Source organism: Lissotriton helveticus, chromosome 3_2, assembly GCF_964261635.1.
Source record: "Lissotriton helveticus chromosome 3_2, aLisHel1.1, whole genome shotgun sequence".
Classification (NCBI taxonomy): domain Eukaryota; kingdom Metazoa; phylum Chordata; class Amphibia; order Caudata; family Salamandridae; genus Lissotriton; species Lissotriton helveticus.
The window spans coordinates 241,654,333-241,676,390 of record NC_136062.1 but is presented as its reverse complement, the minus strand read 5'-3'; the positions used below and the strand labels follow the sequence as shown (position 1 = coordinate 241,676,390).

The 22,058-nt window shown below is 46.2% G+C and overlaps 1 protein-coding gene across 4 annotated transcripts in view; it reads left to right on the top strand.

Annotated features, from left to right (window-relative positions):
• Nucleotides 1–22,058, top strand: part of PPCDC (phosphopantothenoylcysteine decarboxylase) — a 1,035,307-nt gene that overhangs the window by 677,152 nt on the left and 336,097 nt on the right. For 2 of the 4 annotated variants that reach the window (XM_078685117.1, XM_078685113.1), the window contains one exon: nucleotides 896–4,269. The exons of the other annotated variants lie outside the window; for them this stretch is intronic. In XM_078685117.1, the coding sequence (XP_078541243.1) occupies nucleotides 896–918 (23 nt within the window). In that variant the 3' untranslated portion in view covers nucleotides 919–4,269. Of the gene's footprint in view, nucleotides 1–895; nucleotides 4,270–22,058 lie in introns of those variants that run through there. 4 annotated transcript variants of the gene reach the window in all.

Below are 22,058 nucleotides of genomic sequence, written 5' to 3'. Positions count from 1 at the left end.
ACGTGGGAATTTCAATGGTTTTATGCGAGTAAAAATTCCAGCTAACTATAACTGGTGTGAAACCTATGGTTTTTTTCAGTGAATATATATATAGTTCATGGTCTGTTCATAAATGTCTCATGAAACATTGGAAGACAATAAGAACGGAATCCACTGTAGAGGAGGTATTAGATAATTATCCGAACATCACCTACAGAAAAAGTGATTCCTTAAAAGACAAATTTTGTAACAATGATGTGGCAAAGAGAAAAAATTCTATTTCTGACATTCGGGGATTTTTCACCTGCATGTCGTGTAAGGCGTGCAAATTCAGTGGGAATGTAAAAAAGGTCTTTTATCCTATAGCTGACATGGAAAAACTGATTGAAAAACATCTAACTTGTCTATCAGATCATTGTATCTATGTCTTTATATGTCCATGTGCCAAGAAATACGTGGGCAGCACTATGTTCGCAGCAAAAAAAGTGTTCTTGAGCACATGAGAGCTATCCAAAATAAGGACAAACTATCACCTATAGCAAGGCACTTTGAGGAATTTCACAAAAGTAACCGTGATGTATTGCATTTCTTTGTGTTTGATAGAGTACCTCCCTGTGCAAGAGGAGGGAATAGAATCCGTAGACTTCGTCAGCTAGAATCGCAATATATTCTAGAACTAGATTCGAAAAATACGATGGGCCTAAATTCGGAGGAAGAGATGGCCTGGTATCTAGGGGAATAGCTTGTATTAATGTATGGAGAAAAGGCTGGTGAAATATCCTCGGCTGAAAACCGTGTCTATATTGTTTTTAGATCACTATCACCGTGTTTTTAACTCTGTACAGTTTGTTGTATTGTTGTCAGTTTTAGGTTTAGTTGCCCATTATATATATATATTTCTTTGTCTTCTGTACAGATAATGTGACAAGAAGAACATAAACACATCATCAAACAAGAAGCAGGATTGTATGTTAATTTTCCTACCAGGATAAAAGTATTATAATGAGTGTTTTAGTGTTGAGAACCCCTTGGGGATGTCTAAATGATAAAGTGATTTATTTACAAAGAGAGTGAGGATGGTACAGACCGCAACTCTTTTATAGTAGAGATATTTATGAGAACAATTGTGCAGGTAGTTTTGGAAATGTGAAATTGCCCACTTGGGAAGTTCAGTATGAGCGGAAATAGTAATTAAAATGACACATTTTTTGGGTCTCGCGACCTGTCAATGCGCATGCGCATTGAGCGGAGCGAGACTATAGGGGCTTAAACAGACTTTAACTAACTGGAGATTTGACGCTGTGCCCGTGTGCTTTTAGGTCAATGCGCAAGCGCATTGGCCTAAAATGCGCGTGCACAGCATCAAATCGCCAGCCATCTGTTACCCAGCAGCTCTTCCCGCTCCGCCCCACAAGCTTCCCCCAGCGTGCGCTCTGCCTGAGCCGCACTCCTCCCACACCTTTGAAGTGAAGCTTAGCTTCACTTCAAAGGCCCCTGCTGCTTCACACTATTCACTCTCCCTCATCGCCGCTCTCCCCGCTCCGCCCCCTGCTGCGGCCGTGTCGCATTTCTCCTCCCCCCTCCCCACAGCAATGCCCTCCGTCTTGTTTTTAATTGCACGCTTTCATTTTTAACAATAGCGGCCGTCTCCATACCACCCAGTCCCGCCCTCCAAAGCTTCCATGTTGCTTCCGGACTATAGCGTTAACTGAGCAATGCTTGTTTTCATTCTGTGTTCTCATCAGCCCCCTTACATCCCCTGTACTCATACCGCTCCTTGCCCTGTTTTTGTTATCACTCCTGTGTGCTCATTTGCCACTAATTGCCGCTCTACATCCCTCTGTTCTAAGCCCTCTCCTTACCTGTGTTCCACTCCTATGTGCACACATCTGCCTCCCCAGCATCCTTCTGTTCTTATCCCCTCCTTGCCCTGTATTATAATCATTCCTTCCTGTGTTCTACTCTGAGCTCATCTGCCCACCTGTAGTCATCCCTCTTTTTGCCCTGTGTTTTCTTCACCCCTTCCTGTTCCTTGTGTTACACTCTGTGTTTTCATCTGCACCTCCTCGACTCCCCTGCTTCCCTCTGTTCTCCTTTCCTGGTGTTTTTATTGCCCTTTGTTGCCCCATGTGTTCCACTTCTCTTTGCACACATCTGCCACCCTCGGTTTTCTCCCTCTGTCCGGTGTTTTCCTCACCACTTCCTGTCCCATGTTTTCCACTCTTTGTGATCTTCTGCCACTACTCGCTGCATCCCCCCGCCCCGTTCTCATCCCTGTCCTTGCCCTGTGTTATCATCAGCCCTCTCCTTGTCCTGCGTTTTCGTCACTCCTTCCTTTCCCCTGTTTTCCATTGTGTGCTCATCTGCCACTCCTTGGTGCTCCTGCACCCCTCGGATTTCACCCCTCTCTTTTTCCTGTATTTTCATAACCCCTTCTTGTCCCGTGTGCTCATCTGCCACTCTAGTCATCCTTCTTCTTGTCCAGTGTTTATCACCCTTTCTTGTCCCGTTTTCCACTTTGTGTGCTTGTCTACCACTCCTCGCTGCCCCTGCACCCCTCTGTTATCAATCCTCTCCTTGCCATGTATTTTCATCACCCCTTCCTGCCTTCCTGTGCCCCTGCACCCCTCTGTTCTCATTCCTCTCCTTGCCATGTATTTTCATCACCCCTTCCTGACCCATTTTCCACTCTGTGTTAGACTACCTATCCAAACGTCGTAGGCAGCACCTCTCCGAGACCTACTCCATTAATTATTACCTCTACTATCTTCTTATGCACTCAGTCACTCACCTCAGAGCACTTGTCCATAACAGATCTTGCACTATCCTAGGACATTGCATATTGCTCAGAGAAATTAGCTGGTACCTCCACATCCAACAAGCATTAAAAACACAATAGGTTTCGCCTTTCATTAAGTTAAAGTCATTTGCTTTGCTATACAATACCATTAGCAAGGCAAATGGCTTTAACTTAATCAAAGGCGAGACCTATTGCATTTTCAATGCTTGTTTGAAATATGATAGTGATTTAAGAGTGATAAGAGTGTGTTAGTCTGTGGATTACTAACAGTGACAATTAATTTTGTATATAAAAGTTTGTCGAAGTACAATAGGAATTTAGCCCACTTGGGATAGTCGAGCATAAGTTAAAACAGCAATTTTGTGATTGTCTACCTTTATCGATGTAATATTGTGAATATGAGTCTCTCAAAGTAAGCAATAAGTTTAGCTCATTCGGGAAAGTTGAGTACACTTTGAAATGGTCCAACTTTATTAATGCAATACTGTTAACATGTTCAAATGACGATCCAGAACAGGAAGCCAAAATGGAGTGTTGACTTGTGTGGTTTATGGCAACTCGATGTCAATAATGGCAAGTAAAGCAATAATTCTTGCTTGTAGCACACTAGTATGTGGAAAATACTGTGATCGCGTTAGCGAGAAAAAGCTACTATTATTGGGTACTAATCGTTTTGACATTACATTATATACTTATATTTTATGGTATAAATATGAAATGCGAGACATTACAAGATGGCCAACAACTTTATGTGTTGATGCACTAGTCCACTTTTTATGTTGAGTTTTGATCATATGTTTAAATGTCCGTTTGTAAAGCATTGCACTAACCCGCGAGCAAGGTGATTCTCACCGAATCGCGTAGGGTTTTCTTTGGCTTCAAAATGCAAATAAATATTCTCAGTTGAAGTACATCTTTGGACTGAGGCGCTATTATTCTGAGAGGAGTGCATGAGTGCTTTGGTGCACGGCGAGAAGCAATATATATATGGCTAGGTCTTTAATATCTTTGTTTGGCCACAAAATTGCCACTTACTTGTGTTTTCAAAAAATCAGATTGACTATACCTGTCACCTCTGTGTATTTGTCCACAAAATGTTTAATCAATGTATTTGTAAGGTGAACGCCCTAATAGTGTTGACTTTTCATTAGATTTAACTATTTATATATCTCTTTCAAGAAAATTGTCATTTTCATGGATTTTCAAATGCAGTACCAGTATATTTACTAGCATGTTTGACTAAGCAAAGATGGCCGCTACATTCGATTTCATTTTCCCTCATGATAAGTGTAAAGTCCTTTCATGATGTTCATTATGTGCATTTGGGCGCGCTTTTTCCAAATTAACTCTGTATTATTTAAATGCAAGTTAGTCCATCTCACCGCTAACAGTGAGCAAGGGCGGGCACGCCCGAAACGCATCTGTTCGACGTTCTCTTTTGTTCACCCCTGCACTTTATGATTTGGAAATAAAAGCAAAAATCACCTGAAGACTGGCTTTGGACTGTTATTCTGTGTCTGCGCACTGGCGAAAGTGCTTTGGAAGTCTCGGTGCACCATAACCATTGGAGTGGTATGTATATATATATATATATATATATATATATCTCCACTCCAAGCGCTCAAGCAAGCGGGACACTGCTCCGGGCACAGACAGGGGATTTATTTAAGTAGGCCTATCATATTAGGGAGTCCTGTTGAGATTCACAGTCCGACACCAAGAATTTGGGGTATCACTGTATGTTTTGGTTTTCCCCATTACTTAATCAGGTACCACAATGGACTGCGGATACCATCATGCAGTTCTCCCTGAGCCACAAGCACTTATTCCACACTTACATAAAGGAGGAGGAGCCGAGAGACTGCTACATAGGGAGTGGTCTCTGAGTCAAGTCCAGGATTAACCAACCAGCCTGTGAGACCGGCACTGATGACGGCCATTCCGGCTAGAATAGAGTCTGCCTAAGCGTTTCACGGACTGCAAGGACTGAGTTGTGCTGTACTTAAATAAAAGGGGGGCCCCAAAGTGTATTTTCTCCATGCAATTTTCCATAGGAACCTTTAATCGCAGCTACAGCCTGAACTGCTGAACGGAATTACACCAAATTTGGCAAAGAGGTAGTCCTTTGTTCACACTCGTGCCTTTTGGTTAAATGGTGTGAATCTGTTTAGTAGCTTTTTAAATATTAAAGGAAAAAAATACATATATATCTGGGCGGAGCCTAACAACACATCTCATCGTGAGATCTGATTGGCTGTCAGCATTTCATCCAAGAAGTGTTGGCAGCCATCTTGGGACTAATATACATGATAGCACCTCATTAAAAAGCATTGCAGTTAATAGAAGGTTTTAAGACTTTAGTTACATTATAAATCATTGGTTGACAGTACCATACTCATTTTAGGAATTGTGGTATGTTCTAAGGTGATTTTCACCATGTGAAAAAGCCTCCTGCTGGGATATCATGAATCATGTTTGAGAGAAAACTATTTTCTCATGCTTTTCCCATATAGGTTTGGAAGGTGATCTATAAGCTAAAATGAGAGCATATTTTCTGTAAATTCACATTATCTTTCTCAGTCATGTGAGAATGCAGTCTGACATTCTTAGTAAAACATGTGCATCTCACAAGGGCAGAGACTGTCAGTTTATTCCTTTGTGTTCTACTGCAGCGTCCCAGAGTGTTCTAAAGAACAACTAGAGTGCTAACAGCCTTACTTATGACAAAAGTATAGCACACCGAAAGCCATCTTGATTGGAATAAAGTGGTAACTCTTAAAACATTTAATTTAAAAAGGAACAAAATGAGGGGGTTCATTTTGCCATAGAAAGTATGATTAGTGCTGCAGGAAGAAGAATTAGGGCACATTTTGAGTGACTTCTCAAATTGTCTTCTATTTCATTACAAACAAATTCTGACATGCACACTGAAACATGTACTTGCAATACCAGCAGCAGACTTCCCTGGTGAGCAGTAGCTTTACTACAGTGATCCAATATGGCCGCCAGAGGCAAAAGAGCCCAAATGTAGCACAAATATCACCCAGATGTAGCCTAAGTAAAGCCCAATGACAGAATGTCCAAGATTGTTCTAAAGAACAACTAGAGCGCTAACAGTCTTACTTATCACAAAAGTATGGAACACCTGAAGCCATCTTGATTGGAATAAAGTGGTAACACTTAAAAAATTCAATTTGCAAAGGAACAAAATGAGGTGCTTAATTTTGCCATAGAAATTATGATTAGTGCTGCAGAAAGAAAAATTAGGGCACATTTTGACTTCTCAGATCCTCTTCTATTTCATTAAAAGAATCTAACATGCAGACTGAAACATGCACTTTGAATACCAGCAGCAGACTTCCCTGATGAGCAGTAGCTTTACTACAGTGATCTAAGGAGCAACTAGAGTGCTAACATTTAGAATTTATGGCAAATATGTGACACATCTGAATGCCCTCTTGATGGAACCAAGTAAACAAGCATTGAAAATGCAATAGGACTCGCTTTCGTTTAAGTTAAAGCATATCTGTTTGTAATTAGTTGGCTTTTTAGCTTTGCTTTTATTAGTGTTTTTCAAACTTTCATGTACATAACATGCATATGTATGCATATATGTATATGTATGCATGCATTTATATTTGTATTAATATAGATATGCAGATTATTTATATGTTTATTTATGTATGTGTATATATATATATATATACACATACATATATATATATAAATGCATATATATATATATATATGTGCATATATGTGCATATGTGTGCGTGTGGAGAGTGGTAGACAGAGGTAGAGAGGCTAGAGGTGTAGAGGTAGAGAGTAGTAGAGAGGTAGAAAGTAGTAGAGAGAGGTAGAGAGTAGATAGTGAATAATAGAGAGTAGAGAGTGAGTAGTAGAGAGTAGCAGAGCGTAGTAGAGTGAGTAGTAGAGTGAGTAGTAGAGAGTGAGTAGTAGAGAGTAGTAGAGTGAGTAGTAGAGAGTGAGTAGTAAAGAATACTAGAGAATAGTGGAGAGACAGTAGTAGAGAGTTGTAGAGAGTGAGTAGAGAGAGAGAGTAGTAGAGAGAGAGTAGTAAATAGTGAGTAGTAGTAGAGAGTAGTAGAGTAGTGGAGAGTGAGTAGTAGAGAGTAGTGGAGTAGTAGAGAGTGAGTAGTGGAGTAGTAGAGAGTGAGTAGTAGAGAGTGGAGTTCAAGTTCAAGTTAAGGCATTTATAAAGCGCACTACTCACCCAGAGGGTCTCAAGGCGCTAGAGGGAAGGGTTCATTGTTTATCGAATAGCCAAGTTTTCAATTCTTTTCTGAAGGAGATGTGATTCTGAGTAAGGCGGAGGTGGGTGGGGAGTGAGTTCCAGGTCTTGGCAGCCAGGAAGGAGAAGGATCTGCCGCCCATGGTGGTTTTTCGGATGCGCGGGACTGCGGCGAGGGCTTGAATGGATGATCTTAGTTGGCGGGTGGGATAGTAGAAGGACAGTCGGGAGTTGAGGCATTCTGGTCCTAGATTATAAAGGGCCTTGTGTGCGTGGGTAAGAAGGCGGAAGGTAATTCTTTTGTTGAAGGGAAGCCAGTGGAGGTTTTTTAAGTGACTGGTGATCTGCTCTTGGCGCGGGATGTCTAATATGAGTCTCGCTGATGCGTTTTGGATGCGCTGGAGCTTTTTCTGCAATTTTGTTGTAATTCCGGCGTAGAGAGTGTTGCCGTAGTCCAGTCGACTCGTGACCAGAGCATGGGCGACAGTCTTTCTTGTTTCGAGGGGGATCCAGCGGAAGATCTTTTTGAGAATGCGAAGGACGTTGAAGCAGGAGGACGACACGGCGTTGACTTGTCTGGACATTGAGAGAGAGGAGTCTAGGATGAAGCCGAGGTTACGTGCATGGTCAGTGGGTGTGGGCGCTGAACCCAAAGCGGAAGGCCACCAAGAGTCGTCCCACGCTGAGGGGGAGGATCCAAGGATGAGCACCTCAGTTTTGTCTGAGTTGAGTTTTAGGCGGCTCTGTTTCATCCATTCGGCTACTTCTTTCATACCTTCGTGAAGGTTGTCCTTGGCGGTGTTGGGGTCTTTGGTGAGGGAGAGTATCAGCTGGGTGTCGTCGGCGTAGGAGATGATGTTGAGGTTGTGTCGACGTGCGATGGGGGCGAGGGGACTCATGTAGACGTTGAAGAGGGTGGGACTGAGTGAGGAGCCTTGAGGTACGCCGCAGATGACTTCGGTGGGCTCTGAGTAGAAAGGGGGAAGTCGGACTCTCTGTGTTCTCCCGGCTAGGAACGAGATGATCCAGTCCAAGGCTTTTCCTTGTATGCCGATGTTGTTGAGGCGTTGTATAAGGGTGCTGTGACAGACGGTGTCGAAGGCGGCGGAGAGGTCGAGAAGAATGAGGGCCACTGTTTCACCGTTGTCCAGGAGTGCTCGGATGTCGTCGGTCGCTGCAATGAGGGCGGTTTCGGTGCTGTGTTTGGCTCGAAAGCCGTTCTGTGAGGGATCCAGGGAGTTGTTGGATTCAAGGAAGGCTGCGAGTTGGCTGTTGACGGCTTTCTCGATGACTTTGGCCGGGAAAGGGAGGAGGGAGATGGGTCGGTAGTTTTTCAGTTCTGAGGGGTCTGCTGTTGGTTTTTTCAGAAGGGCGCTGAGTTCGGCGTGTTTCCATATTTCTGGAAAGGTGGCTGAGTTGAAGGAGCAGTTGATGACATCGCGGAGTTGGGGAGCGATGATGGAGTCAGCTTTATTGAAGATGTAGTGGGGGCAAGGGTCAGAAGGTGAGCCAGAGTGGATTGAGTTCATGAGGCGAATGGTATCTTCAATGGTGATTGGGTTCCAGGAATTGAGGTAGTTAGTGGGAGGGGTGGGATCAGAAGGGGGTGGGGTGAGTTGGTCATTGGGAGTGTTCTTGAAGCTGTTGTGGATGTCGGCAATTTTGTTGTAGAAGAAGGAGGATAGCGCATTGCAGAGGTCTTGGGAGTTAGTGATGTCGTTGGATGCTGCGGGAGGGTTGGTGAATTCTTTGACGATATTGAAGAGTTCCTTGCTGTTATGAGAGTTGTTGTCGAGACGGTCCTTAAATGCTGATTTCTTGGCGGAACGAATCAGTTGGTGGTGTTTGCGGGTGGCTGTCTTGAGGGAGGTCATGTTGTCTGAGGTTGGTTCTTTTCTCCAATTCTTCTCCAGGGTGCGGCAAGTCTTTTTGGATTTTTTAAGGTCATCATTGAACCAGGGAGCTTTTTTGCTGAGTGATTTCAACTGGTGTTTTTTCAGGGGTGCTAGTTCGTCCGCACTGTGTGTAATCCATTGCCTGAGGTTTGTGGCTGCTTGGTCTGGGTCCGTTGTTAGGGTGGGAGTGTTTTTGCTGAGGGATGCGAGGAGTTGGTCGATGGTGATTTTGTTCCAATTTCTTCGGGGAATGGGTTGTGGACGGTTGTGGGTCAGGGTTGTTTTGTAGCTGAAGTGAACACAGCTGTGATCCGTCCAGTGGAGAGCTGTAGTGTGATCAGAGGAGATGTGCTTGCTGGAGGTGAAGATAGGGTCAAGCGTGTGTCCGGCTGTGTGAGTGGGGGTGTCGACAAGTTGTTTGAGTCCGAGATTGGACATGTTGTCCAGGAGGGTGGTGGTGTTGTTGTCGAGAATGTTGTCAAGGTGGTAGTTGAGGTCTCCTAGAAGAATGTAGTTCTCGGAGGCGAGAGCGTGCGGGCTGATGAAGTCTGTGATGTCGTCGCTGAATTGAGATCGGGTGCCTGGGGGCCTGTAGATGAGGGTTCCTCTGAGGGTGGTCCTGGGGTCGGTGTGGATCTGAAAGTGGAGGTGTTCGGCGGTTGCAAGATTGTCGTCAGAGCTGGTTGTAATTTTGATGGTGTTTCTATGGACGATGGCGATGCCTCCTCCAGTTTTTTTAATGGTGCGGTCTTTTCGAATGATCTTGTAAGTGTCCGGTATGGCTATGGCGATGTCGGGGGCAGAAGATGCGTTCATCCAAGTTTCAGTGAGGAAGGCGATGTCAGGTGACACAGTGTCGATTAGGTCCCAGAGTTCGGTTCCGTGTCTGTGGACCGAGCGGGTGTTCAGTAGGATGCATTTCAAGTCGTTGGGTTCGGAGCTGAGTGTGGAGGAAGTGTGTTTGGTGAGGGTCCTGAAGCAGTTGAACTTACAGGAGAGGCAGGAGAATGGGCCGTGGGTACGTCCTGGGGTAGCTACACAGCATAGTGGGGTGCATCCAGCGTTGAGGGCGAGGAGAGTAGCGGCATCATAAGTTACTCTGGGGGGTTGGGGGCGGCATAGGGCAGGGGGACGGGCGCTGGGCGCGGTCCAGGCGCGGACGGGCGCAGACGGGCTTACCTTTGGCGCACCTTCGGCGCGATCGCTGCGCGTGAACGCTGCGCGTTGGGTCATCTGTCATAAATGGATAGGGGAGGGGGAGGGGCGAGGGATGGTCAGCTGGGAGGCGGGAGCTGGGCGGAGATCTGGGCAGGCACAGAGGGAAGGCACAGAGATCAACAATAACAAGGACAAAATGGCCTCAGCCAGAATCGAAAGCGCAAATGGGGCAGCGAGGTAAATAGCGCTACTCTGATGGCAGTGGCACCGGTAAAATCAGGCAGCAATTAGATAGTCAGGCAGCACAGCAATTTAAATAATGTCAGTTACAGCGTAGATAGGCAAAAACACAAGCGCTACGATAAAGCAATGTTCGGCAGCCTCTCAGGCAATCTAGCGCTACTGGTAACTTGCTGTTTCGAGGCAGAGCGAGGTGAAGAGGCAATAAGCTGGTCGGGTGGTGGGCAGAGCGGGAGGCAGCGTCTGGAGCGACCGTGTCTGTGAAGAGCAGGACGGTCACAGCGCTGCAGCGTGGGAGCGTGGCTAATGGTGTCAGTGGGAGGGATGGTCAGCTGGGAGGCGGGAGCTGGGCGGAGATCTGGGCAGGCACAGAGGGAAGGCACAGAGATCAACAATAACAAGGACAAAATGGCCTCAGCCAGAATCGAAAGCGCAAATGGGGCAGCGAGGTAAATAGCGCTACTCTGATGGCAGTGGCACCGGTAAAATCAGGCAGCAATTAGATAGTCAGGCAGCACAGCAATTTAAATAATGTCAGTTACAGCGTAGATAGGCAAAAACACAAGCGCTACGATAAAGCAATGTTCGGCAGCCTCTCAGGCAATCTAGCGCTACTGGTAACTTGCTGTTTCGAGGCAGAGCGAGGTGAAGAGGCAATAAGCTGGTCGGGTGGTGGGCAGAGCGGGAGGCAGCGTCTGGAGCGACCGTGTCTGTGAAGAGCAGGACGGTCACAGCGCTGCAGCGTGGGAGCGTGGCTAATGGTGTCAGTGGGAGGGATGGTCAGCTGGGAGGCGGGAGCTGGGCGGAGATCTGGGCAGGCACAGAGGGAAGGCACAGAGATCAACAATAACAAGGACAAAATGGCCTCAGCCAGAATCGAAAGCGCAAATGGGGCAGCGAGGTAAATAGCGCTACTCTGATGGCAGTGGCACCGGTAAAATCAGGCAGCAATTAGATAGTCAGGCAGCACAGCAATTTAAATAATGTCAGTTACAGCGTAGATAGGCAAAAACACAAGCGCTACGATAAAGCAATGTTCGGCAGCCTCTCAGGCAATCTAGCGCTACTGGTAACTTGCTGTTTCGAGGCAGAGCGAGGTGAAGAGGCAATAAGCTGGTCGGGTGGTGGGCAGAGCGGGAGGCAGCGTCTGGAGCAACCGTGTCTGTGAAGAGCAGTAGAGAGTGATTAGTAGAGAGTGAGTAGTAGAGAGTGTGTAGTAGAGAGTGAATAGTAGAGTAAGTAGTAGAGAGTGAGTAGTAGAGAGCAAGTAGTAGAGTAGTAGAGAGCGAGTAGTAGAGAGTGACTAGTAGAGTGAGTAGTAGAGAGTAGTAGAATGAGTAGTAGAGAGTGAGTAGTAGAGAGTGAGTGGTAGAGAGTAGTAGAGACAGTAGTAGAGAGTGAGTAGTAAACAGTGAGTAGTAGAGAGTGACTAGTCGAGAGTAGTAGAGAGTAGTAGAGAGCGATTAGTAGAGAGCAAGTAGTAGAGAGTGAATAATAGAGAGAGAGTAGTAGAGAGTGAGTAGTAGAGTAATAGAGAGTGAGTGGTTGAGAGTAGTAGAGAGTAGTAGCGAGTGAGTAGTAGAGTAGTAGCGAGTGAGTAGTAGAGAGTGAATAGTAGAGATTAGTAGAGAAATAGTAGTAGAGAGTGAGTAGTAGAGAGTAGTCCGTGTCAGTCAGTCAGGGTCAGTAAATCAGTGTCAGTCAATCAGTGTCAGTCAGTCAGTGTAAGCTAGAGCAGCTCTGCTGACCTGGTTCTCTGGCTCTTAAGCAGCTCTGCTGACCTGGTTCTCTGCCTCTAGAGCAGCGCTGCTGACTTGGTTCTCTAGCTCTAAAGCAGCTCGGCTGACCTGGTTCTCTACCTCTAAAGCAGCTCTGCTGACCTGGTTTCTCTGGCTCTACAGCAGGTCTGCTGACCTGGTTCTCTGGCTCTAGAACAGCTCTACTGACCTAGTTCTTAAGTTATAGAGCAGCTCTGCTGAGCTGGTTCTCTGGCTCCAAAGCAGCTCTGCTGACACAGTTCTATGGCTCTAAAGCAGTTCTGCTGACATGGTTTTCTGGCTCTAGAGCTGCTCTGATGACCTGGTTCTCTGCCTCTAGAGCAGCACTGCTGACCTGGTTCGTTCCCTCTAAAGCAGCTTTACTGACCTGGTTTCTCTGGCTCTATAGCATCTCTGCTGACCTGGTTCTCTGGCTCTAGAGCAACTTTGCTGACCTGGTTCTTAGGCTCTAGAGCAGCTCTGCTGACCTTGATCTATGGCTCTAAAGCAGCTCTGCTGAATTGGTTCTATGGCTCTAAAGCAGCTCTGCTGACCTGGTTCTCTCCCTCTAAATCAGCTTTGCTGACCTGGTTTCTCTGGTTCTACAGCAGCTAAGCTGACCTGGTTCTCTGGCTCTAGAGCAACTCTGCTGACCTAGTTGTTAGGCTCTAGAGCAGCTCTGCTGACCTGGTTCTCTGGCTCTGCAACAGCTCTGCTGACTTGGTTCTCTGGCTCTACAGCAGCTCTGCTGACCTGGTTCTCTGGCTCTAAAGCAGCTCTGCTGACCTGGTTCTATGGCTCTAAAGCAGCTCTGCTGACCCGGTTCTATGGCTCTAAAGCAGTTCTGCTGACCTGGTTCTCTGGCTCAAGAGCAGCTCTGCTGCCCTGATCCCTTGGCTCTAAAGCAGCTCTGCTGACTTGGTTTCTCTGGCTCTACAGCAGCTCTGCTGACCTGGTTCTCTGGTTCTAGAGCAGCTCTGCTGAACTGGTTCTTAGGCTCTAAAGCAGCTCTGCTGACCTGGTTCTCTGGCTCTAAAGCAGCCCTGCTGACCTGGTTCTCTGCCTCTAGAGCAGCTCTGCTGACCAGGTTCTATGGCTCTAAAGCAGCTCTGCTGACCTGGTTCTCTCCCTCTAAAGCAGCTCTGCTGGCCTGGTATCTCTGGCTCTAGAGCAGCTCTGCTGACCTGGTTCTCTCCCTCTAAATCAGCTCTGCTGACCTTGTTCTCTGGCTCTAAAGCAGCTCTGCTGACCTGGTTCTATGGCTCTAAAGCAGCTCTGCTGACCTGGTTCTCTGGCTCTAAAGCAGCTCTGCTAACCTGGTTATCTCCCTCTAAATCAGCTCTGCTTACCTGGTACTCAGCCTCTAGAGCAGCTCTGCTGACTTGGTTCTATGGCTCTAAAGCAACTCTGCTGACCTGTTTCTCTGGCTCTAAAGCAGCTCTGCTGACCTGGTTCTCTGGCTCTAAAGCAGCTCTCCTGACCTGGTTCTCTCCCTCTAAAGCAGCTCTGCTGACCTGGTTCGCTGGCGCCAAAGCATCTCTGCTGACCTGGTTCTATGGCTCTAAAGCAGCTCTGCTGACCTGGTTCTATGGCTCTAAAGCAGCTCTGCCGACCTGGTTCTCTGGCTCTAGAGCAGCTCTGCTGACCTAGTTTCTCTGGCTCTACAGCAGCTCTGCTGACCTGGTACTCGGTCTCTAGAGCAGCTCTGCTGAACTGGGTCTCTGGCTCCAGAGCAGCTCGGCTGACCAGGGTCTCTGGCTCTATGACGGCTCTGCTGACCTGGTTCTCCGGCTCTAAAGCAACTCTGCTGACCTGGTTCTATTGCTCTAAAGCAGCTCTGCTGACCTGGTACTCTGGCTCTACAGCAGCTCTGCTGCCCTAGGTCTCTGGCGCTACAACGGCTCTGCTGACCTGATTCTCTGGCTCTACAGCAGCTCTGTTGACCTGTTCTATGGCTCTAAAGCAGCTCTGTCCACTCCTACAATCATCCTGACAGAAGCATGTCCTTATCTAATCACTCTGCTGAAACATACGTTCTTATAAACGTATCCTGCTGTCAACTACTAGCACTCAGGCATTGAGACAAGCAGTGGTACAGTCAAATGTGCACAATATATGTGGTCCCTTAACTCCTTGCAGACTACTGAGTCAGTCCTGCAAAAGTCCAGGTAATAGTCATACTTGTCTGGAATCACACTGTGAGTCTTTGTCCACACCTACAATCATCCTGACAGAAGCATGTCCTTATCTAATCACTCTGCTGAAACATAAGAGCTTATAAACTTATCCTGCTGTCAATTACTCCAGTATTGGAGCTTTCATAGATTCACATACCTGAATCATTTCCCCGTCATCGAGACGGGAGTCTCCGGTACATAAAAAAGCAATGGTTAGCAGTATAGCTAACTGAAAAAAGGCCTAGGCCCATTTCCATTTTGCAACCCATATCCTTTGTTATATAAAAAAGGACCAAACTTTTCCCTTAGCCAATCAGAGCCACTCACCCTCTAGAACCCTCCTGAGAGAACCTTTTGCCCCTCAGATTTCTACCGGCACGTTGTGCTAGGGAGTCTCCTTTGAGCTCTGCTCAAACTCTGGATTTCCAACTGGATGAAAGCTTCATTATCAGTCTATTTCTTGTGTATTTAAGAAGTTTATAATCTATTTCTCATCTACATCCATGAGAATGTCTGGAAAGGAGAAAAAGGCTATTTTTAGAGCCTGTGCCACCTGCTCTAAAAAGAGACTCTACATCGATGACCCACATGAAGACTGTATATACTGTCTTTACCCGGACCATCAAGCAAAGGATTGCAAGGTATGTCGCACTTTCTTCAGTAAGGCCCTTATTGATCGTGAAGGACGCCTTTTAATTTGGCTTCAAAAGATCAAGGCCAGAAAGGAGGAGGTTTCTAGTGATAGTGACCAGGAATCCTCCTCTTCATCCAGGAGATCTCAAAAAAGATCAAGATCTCCTCAGGCTCATTCCTCAGGAGACCGTCCTGAGAAGGCCCTAAAAAAGACCAGCCAAGGGTCTTCAGGGCGTAGTCCTTCAAAATCTCCTCAGAAAAAGCCAAAGGAGAGCGAAGGACTCACTTTGAAAGAAAAATAATCCAAAAGAGCCTCTTCTGAGCCTTCAAAGACACCACCGTTAGCTCCTGTACCATTCAAGAAGCCATCCTTTAGTATTCCTGAGGAGAAGGTGAAAAAATCGACACGAGACCGTCGACGAAGAAATCATCGTCTACGGCGACGACCAAGGTACAAGAGCTACCATTAATTATATTGGAACCAGCGTGGACGGGAGCGTCGATGACGAGGGTGTCGACGGCGGGAGCGTCGACGACGGGAGTGTCGACGACGGGAACGTTGACGACGGGAGTGTCGACGACGGGAGCGTCGACGACGGTAACATCGACGACATCGTCGACGACGGTGAGGATGACGGCGGCAGTGTCGACGAAGCGGGATCGTCGTCGACGGTGATGACAATGAGGTCGTTGACGGGAACATCGATAACGATTAATATGTCGTTGGCGAGGAATGGATCTTCTGCACTGACAACAGCTTAGTCGACGGGGGTATCGACGACGATCTCGTCGATGGGCTCGTCAACGAGACTAACTCCGGAAAAGAACAGGAAGAAGAACACGCTAGCAGTGACTTCCCCAAGTAAAGTTACTCCATTGGTCCCGTCTGACCTTTTGTAGGAGGAAGAGTCAGATGATGAGGAGGATGATGGGCCTTTTGGGTATGCCACAAGCCCATCTGAGCTCCATGTAAAATGTCAAGAAGATGATGAAGAAGAAGGGTATGAAGAGTATCACAGCATCTCATACCACCGCTACCAACAAGAGCCTCAGGAAGAGATGGTAGCAATGCCATCATCCATGTTGATGGATTTGTAATCCATGTTGGCGGATTATAAAAAGAGGTTCCCTCCATCACAGGTTCCTCAGGTCGTTCCACCTTCACTTCCTCGTTCAATTCCGGCCATTCCAGTCCGCAGTAGGGAGAGCCTGCTAGACTCTGCTCCGCTGACACCTCCGGTCCAACAGCAACAGGATCCTGGGACCAGAGATTATGAAGACTGTGAAGAAGGGGAGCTAATGGAGCCTCACAGAGAATGGGATGATTACCTGATCCCAGCTCCACCATCACCCACCCAGGTAGCAGCGGATTCTCCACCAGTGGATATTGGTGGATTCCACAACTTAATGGAGAGAGTGGCAAAAAGATTTCAGCTACAAATGAAAACAACTCAAGCAGAATGTTTTCTGTATGACTTTAAGGAGCCCTATCAAAAATCTGTCAGGTCTATACCAATTATTGACCGCATATGGAAAGAAGGATTACAGGTCATGACAATCCACCAACGGTTACACCGGTACTGGCGAGGCTGGACAACAAGTATAAGGCGCCAGAGGACGACCCGGCGTGTTTACTGGGCCATCCTAAACCGGACTCAATCATCTTGCAGGCAGCGCAGCAAAATTCAAAGAATCCAGCAGCACCTATTGCAGCACCTCCGGACAGGGAGGGACGGCGTTTAGATAACGCAGGTAAACGATTCTCCTCTATGTCAGCGCTCATGGTCAGAGCTGCTAATGCCCTTGCCATCCTGGGCAGACATGACAGACAGATGTGGTGCGATACAGCACCCTATGTCGACCTCCTCCTGGACGACTCTAAGCAGGAGGCAAAGAAAGTTCTGCAGGAAGGGGAGAGACCTTCGGCTGAAGTCATTGATTGCGCTATGGACATAGCTACCACGGCCTTTCGTTCCCTCGGAGGAGCAGCAGTTTTGAGGCGCCAAGGTTGGCTGAGGGCCACTTCCTTTAGGCCAGAGGTCTAAAATAAAATTCTGGACCTACCCATTGATGGGGAGGATCTTTTTGGGTGCCTGGTGGATGAGACCCTTCAAAGTATTAAAAAAGACACGGATACAGCTAAATCCTTGGGTGTGTTACAGTACCGGAAGGTACCTTTTCGAGGCGCCCATGGAGGAGGACACCCCTCGTATAGAGGTGGCTACCAGCAGGGAAGATACACATCCTACTCTTCCTCTTCGCAGCCCTATCGGCAGCAATATGGACAGAAACATTCTGGGGGCTACTCTAAGTCCACTCCCAGAGGACGAGGAGCTCGTTCTGGAAAAGATAATAATAAAAGACAATGACAACCTACAGATTGCAGGTCCTTCCCCTCCTATCTTGTCAAATGTTCCCCTTCGGTGGAAGAATGACTTGTTATCTTCTGCCACTTTGGTAAATAATATCGGACAAATGGGTCCTCCACATAATACAATTTGGACATACATTGGAATTCCTCCACTTTCCTCCTCCCACGCCACCTACATATCAAGAAGCAAAACACCTATCTCAGATGCATCTGGAGATTCGGGCGTTGCTCCGAAAGGGTGCAATACAACCGGTGCCGAACTCCCAAAAAGGACAAGGATTTTATTCCCGTTTCTTCTTGATAAGAAAAGATGCTCTGAGGTGGCGTCCAATCTTGGACCTAAGGTCCCTAAATGCCTATCTCAAGAAACAGTCATTCAGAATGGTGACCCTGCAAGATATTCTGCTGCTCTTAAACCCAGGAGATCAGATGACCTCCCTAGATTTACAAGATGCATATTTTCATATCCCCATCCATCCGTCCCACAGAAAGTTCCTTCGTTTTACAGTGGCCAAAGACCATTACCAGTTCAAGGTGCGACCATTCGGCCTAAAATCTGCACCGAGAATACAAAATATCTGGCGCCAGTGGCGGCCTATCTAAGAAGACAAAAACACCAAATATTTCCATACCTGGACGACTGGTTGGTAAAGGCACCATCGCAGGAGGCAGCTCAAGCTTGAACTGCGGCTTGCATGGAGTTATTTGCGGACCTGGACCTGACCTTAAATGTGGAAAAATCATCTCTACAGCTATCCAGGACGATCAAGTTTCTAGGTGCAGTCCTGGATACATCACAAAACAAGGCATTCCCATCCATAGAGAGACAATTGGGACTTGTCTCTCTAGCCAAGGAATTCAGCAAAGAAAGTCTCTTTCAGTCCGAATATACAAATCGCTTCTGGGGACAATGTCATGCATACCACTCATTCCCCTATGTCGCTTACGGATGCGGTCATTACAAGAAGAGCTAGATCTTCAGTGGTGCCAAGCAAAGGGATCCTTCGAGGACAAGATAAAAATCATGCATCCAATGTTGCAGGCAGCAAAGTGGTGGACTCGCAGGAACAACATCTCAGTGGGTCTCTCCTACCCGATCGAACCAGCTCCGTTGGTAGTTACCACGGATGCCTCTCTCGAAGGATGGGGAGCAGTCCTACAGGAGTTACAGGTCAGTGGCCGATGGAACAAACAGGAACAACACCTTCACATAAGCCTATTGAAATTAAGGACAATAGGATTGGCTTTGTTGGCCTTCCTGCCAAGAATAGAAGGGTGATCAGTGTTAGTGCAGACAGACAACACAACTGCAATGCACTACATAAACAAACAGGGAGGCACACAATCTCTTTCTCTTATCAAGAGAAGCTCAGAAAATATGGAAATGGGCGATAGAGCACGGAGTGACTCTGAAGGCCATACATCTTCCAGGGGATCAAAATATAACAGCGGACTCCCTCAGCAGGCAGAAGACGACCTGTCACGAGTGGGAGCTAGATCAGGGCACGCTGATGACCATCTTTGCCAAATGGGGAATACCAACGGTGGATCTGTTTGCCACAGCCCGGAACAAGAAATGCTGATTCTTTGCAAGCTGGCTTCACCAAAGGGGATCATGGGGGAATGCGTTTTTGATGGCATGTTCAGACGCCTTTTTCGCCGATTCCCCTCCTGCCACAAGTACTCCCGAAAATGAAGAAAGAACCATGCAGGATAATACTGATAGCCCGTTGGTGACCCAGGCAGCATTGGTTCACAGAGCTGCTCCTTTTATCAGAGACCGAGCCAATACGTCTTCGGCCAATACCAGCACTACTGACTATGGAGCGGGGACAAGTGCGGCATTCAGACCCAACATCATTGCAATTAGCGGCCTGGCTCCTGACTACGGAGAAATTCATCACTTGAAATTCCAGCAGAATGCAGAGAAATTCTGGCAAAGGCAAGAGCAGAGAGCACTGGTAGGACAAACAGGATGAAATGGAAAAGATTCTGCTTCTGGTGTCAGGAGAATGACTTGCATCCTTTGCGAGCAGAGGCGCATCAGATCATCCCATATTTACTAAGGCTGGCGAAATCTGGATTAGCCCATGCCTCTATTAAAGTGCATTTGACGGCGATTTCAAGATACAGGAGAAATTCAGCACGTACTTCTCTGTGGTCGGAAAGAATTGTGAAACAATTCATGAAGGGGTTGTTTCGAGTTTACCCACCCATCAGGCCTCCACCACCTTTATGACAACTGAACATTGTCTTATCACAACTAATGAAACCACCATTTGAGCAAATACACAAAGCTGATCTAAAATTCCTATCCTGGAAGGTGGTTCTATTAATAGCTCTAACATCAGCCAGAAGGGTGGGAGAAATACAAGCCCTTACGACGCAAGAGCCTTTTCTCCAATTCAGAGAAGACAGATTAGTCCTCAGAAAGAATCCAAGATTCATCCCGAAAGTACCAACGGACTTCCATTTAAATGAGCCCTTAATCCTGAAAAGATTCTTTCCTCAACCATCAACGGCGGCGGAAAGGACTCTCCACACTCTAGATGTCCAGCGTTGCCTAAAGTTTTATTTGCAAAGGACAAGACCTTTTAGAAAATCTACACAATTGTTTGTGGCTTTTAGTGCCCCCAGGAAAGGTTTCCCGTTATCAAAACGGGGAATCGCACGATGGATCTCAAGTGCCATTCAGTTCTGTCATCAAGCAGCGGGAAAGCCATTGACAGCACATGTTTGTGCGCATTCCACAAGAGCGGTATCAACCTCAACTGCTCTATTTTTAAGGCGTCTCCATTCAGGACATCTGCAGAGCAGCCACTTGGAGGAGTACGCATACCTTCACCAGGCATTACTGCCTAGATGCTCATGCGAGAAGCGATGTAGCAGTGGGACAAGCAGTACTGTGGAACCTTTTTCTAATAACGGTGAGCCTCTTTCTCATCCCTCCTTCCTTTGTTTGGTAAGAAAAACACATTTTATTGTTGATTGATATTAAATATGTCTTGGAAGAACAATATGTCTATGTATATATTGATACGGTTACTACTATGTGCAAGTATCATGGGTTGCATATTGGTGGAAGGAAGGTGACAAAAACAAAATGTGCTATAATTTACTGTTCGCTATTCTGATTCAGGTATGTGAATCTATGAAAGCTCCAATACTGGAGTAAGAAAGCAAGTTACTTACCTGTAACTGTAGTTCTCCAGTATTTGGAAGCTTTCATAGATTCACATACGCCCACCCTCCTCCCCTGAGAGGCTCACCTCGGATTTGGCACGAAAAGTATTATAGCACAAGTGCCCGAAAATCTTAGGGGCAAAAGGTTCTCTCAGGAGGGTTCTGGAGGGTGAGTGGCTCTGATTGGCTAAGGGAAAAGTTTGGTCCTTTTTTACATAACAAAGGTTATGGGTTGCAAAAGGGAAATGGGCCTAGGCCTTTTTCAGTTAGCTATACTGCTAACCATTGCTTTTTTATGTACCGGAGACTACCATCTCGACGACGGGGAAATGATTCAGGTATGTGAATCTATGAAAGCTTCCAATATCGGAGAACTACAGTTACAGGTAAGTAACTTGTTTTCTTACTAGCACTCTGGGAACCCAGTCACTGTCTATGCACTTGCAGAAAGACTCAGGCATTGAGACAAGCACTGGTACAGTCAAATGTGCACAATATATGCGGTCCCTTAACCTCTTGCAGACTACTGAGTCAGTCCTGCAAAAGTCCAATTAATAGTCATGCTTGTCTGGAATCACACTGTGAGTCTATGTACACTCCTACAATCATCCTGACAGAAGTATGTCCTTATCTAATCACTCTGCTGAAACATAAGTCCTTATAAACTTATCCTGCTGTCAACTACTAGTACTGTAGGAACCTATTCACCGTCTATGCACTTGCATAAGAATCAGGCATTGAGACAAGCATTGTTACAGTCAAATGTGCACAATGTATGCGGTCCCTTAACCCCTTGCAGACTACTGAGTCAGTCCTGCAAAAGTCCAGGTAATAGTCATTCTTTTCTGGAATCACACTGTGAGTCTTTGTCCACACCTACAATCACTAATCTCTAATAAAAGAGAGAGGGACCCCAAAACCAAAGGGATAGGGTTCCGCAATTGACGTTAGTCAGAAAGAAATTCCCTTTGGGCAGATAAACACTAGTACATAAGTACTCACAGACATACAGAGAAACTTCTAAACAACCCACATTTCGCACGGAAGCAATGTAAACAGGTGAAAGTTACTCTACATGTGAAAACACTCTAAAAATAATTCAATTTCTTAAAACAATTTATTAAAGATACATTACATCAAGTAAAAACTGAGAATAGGGAAACACATAAGGACGGTACAATAATCAATAAAAACAACATTCAAATAAAAAAGGAGTGTACAGGGTGAAAGGATAAAAATCAAACAGAAAGCATTAGTTTTGAATTTCTCCTTGATTTATATTCCCAACTTTACTCCTTGGGCGTCGACGCGTTTCGGCGGTGCTTTCAATTTACTCCGCCTTCATCAGGACAATTTATAAATAATGTTTCCCAAATAATTTCTCAAGCGAGATATAAGTCTAGAGATATCTTATAAGGGGTGTTCAGCCTCCTTATCATCAGGTAGAGATATTCGTCCAGCGAATAATTTTCTCTCTATATATTTAGACACTATTAAAACTTAGTTGCTTTAGGCGTAAATACGTCGTTGTGAATTCATGGTGATCTCCAGCGAAATAACTAGGAGAAACAATAAAAATGCTAGTCCGCTAGCACGCAGTAGTTAATTGCTTC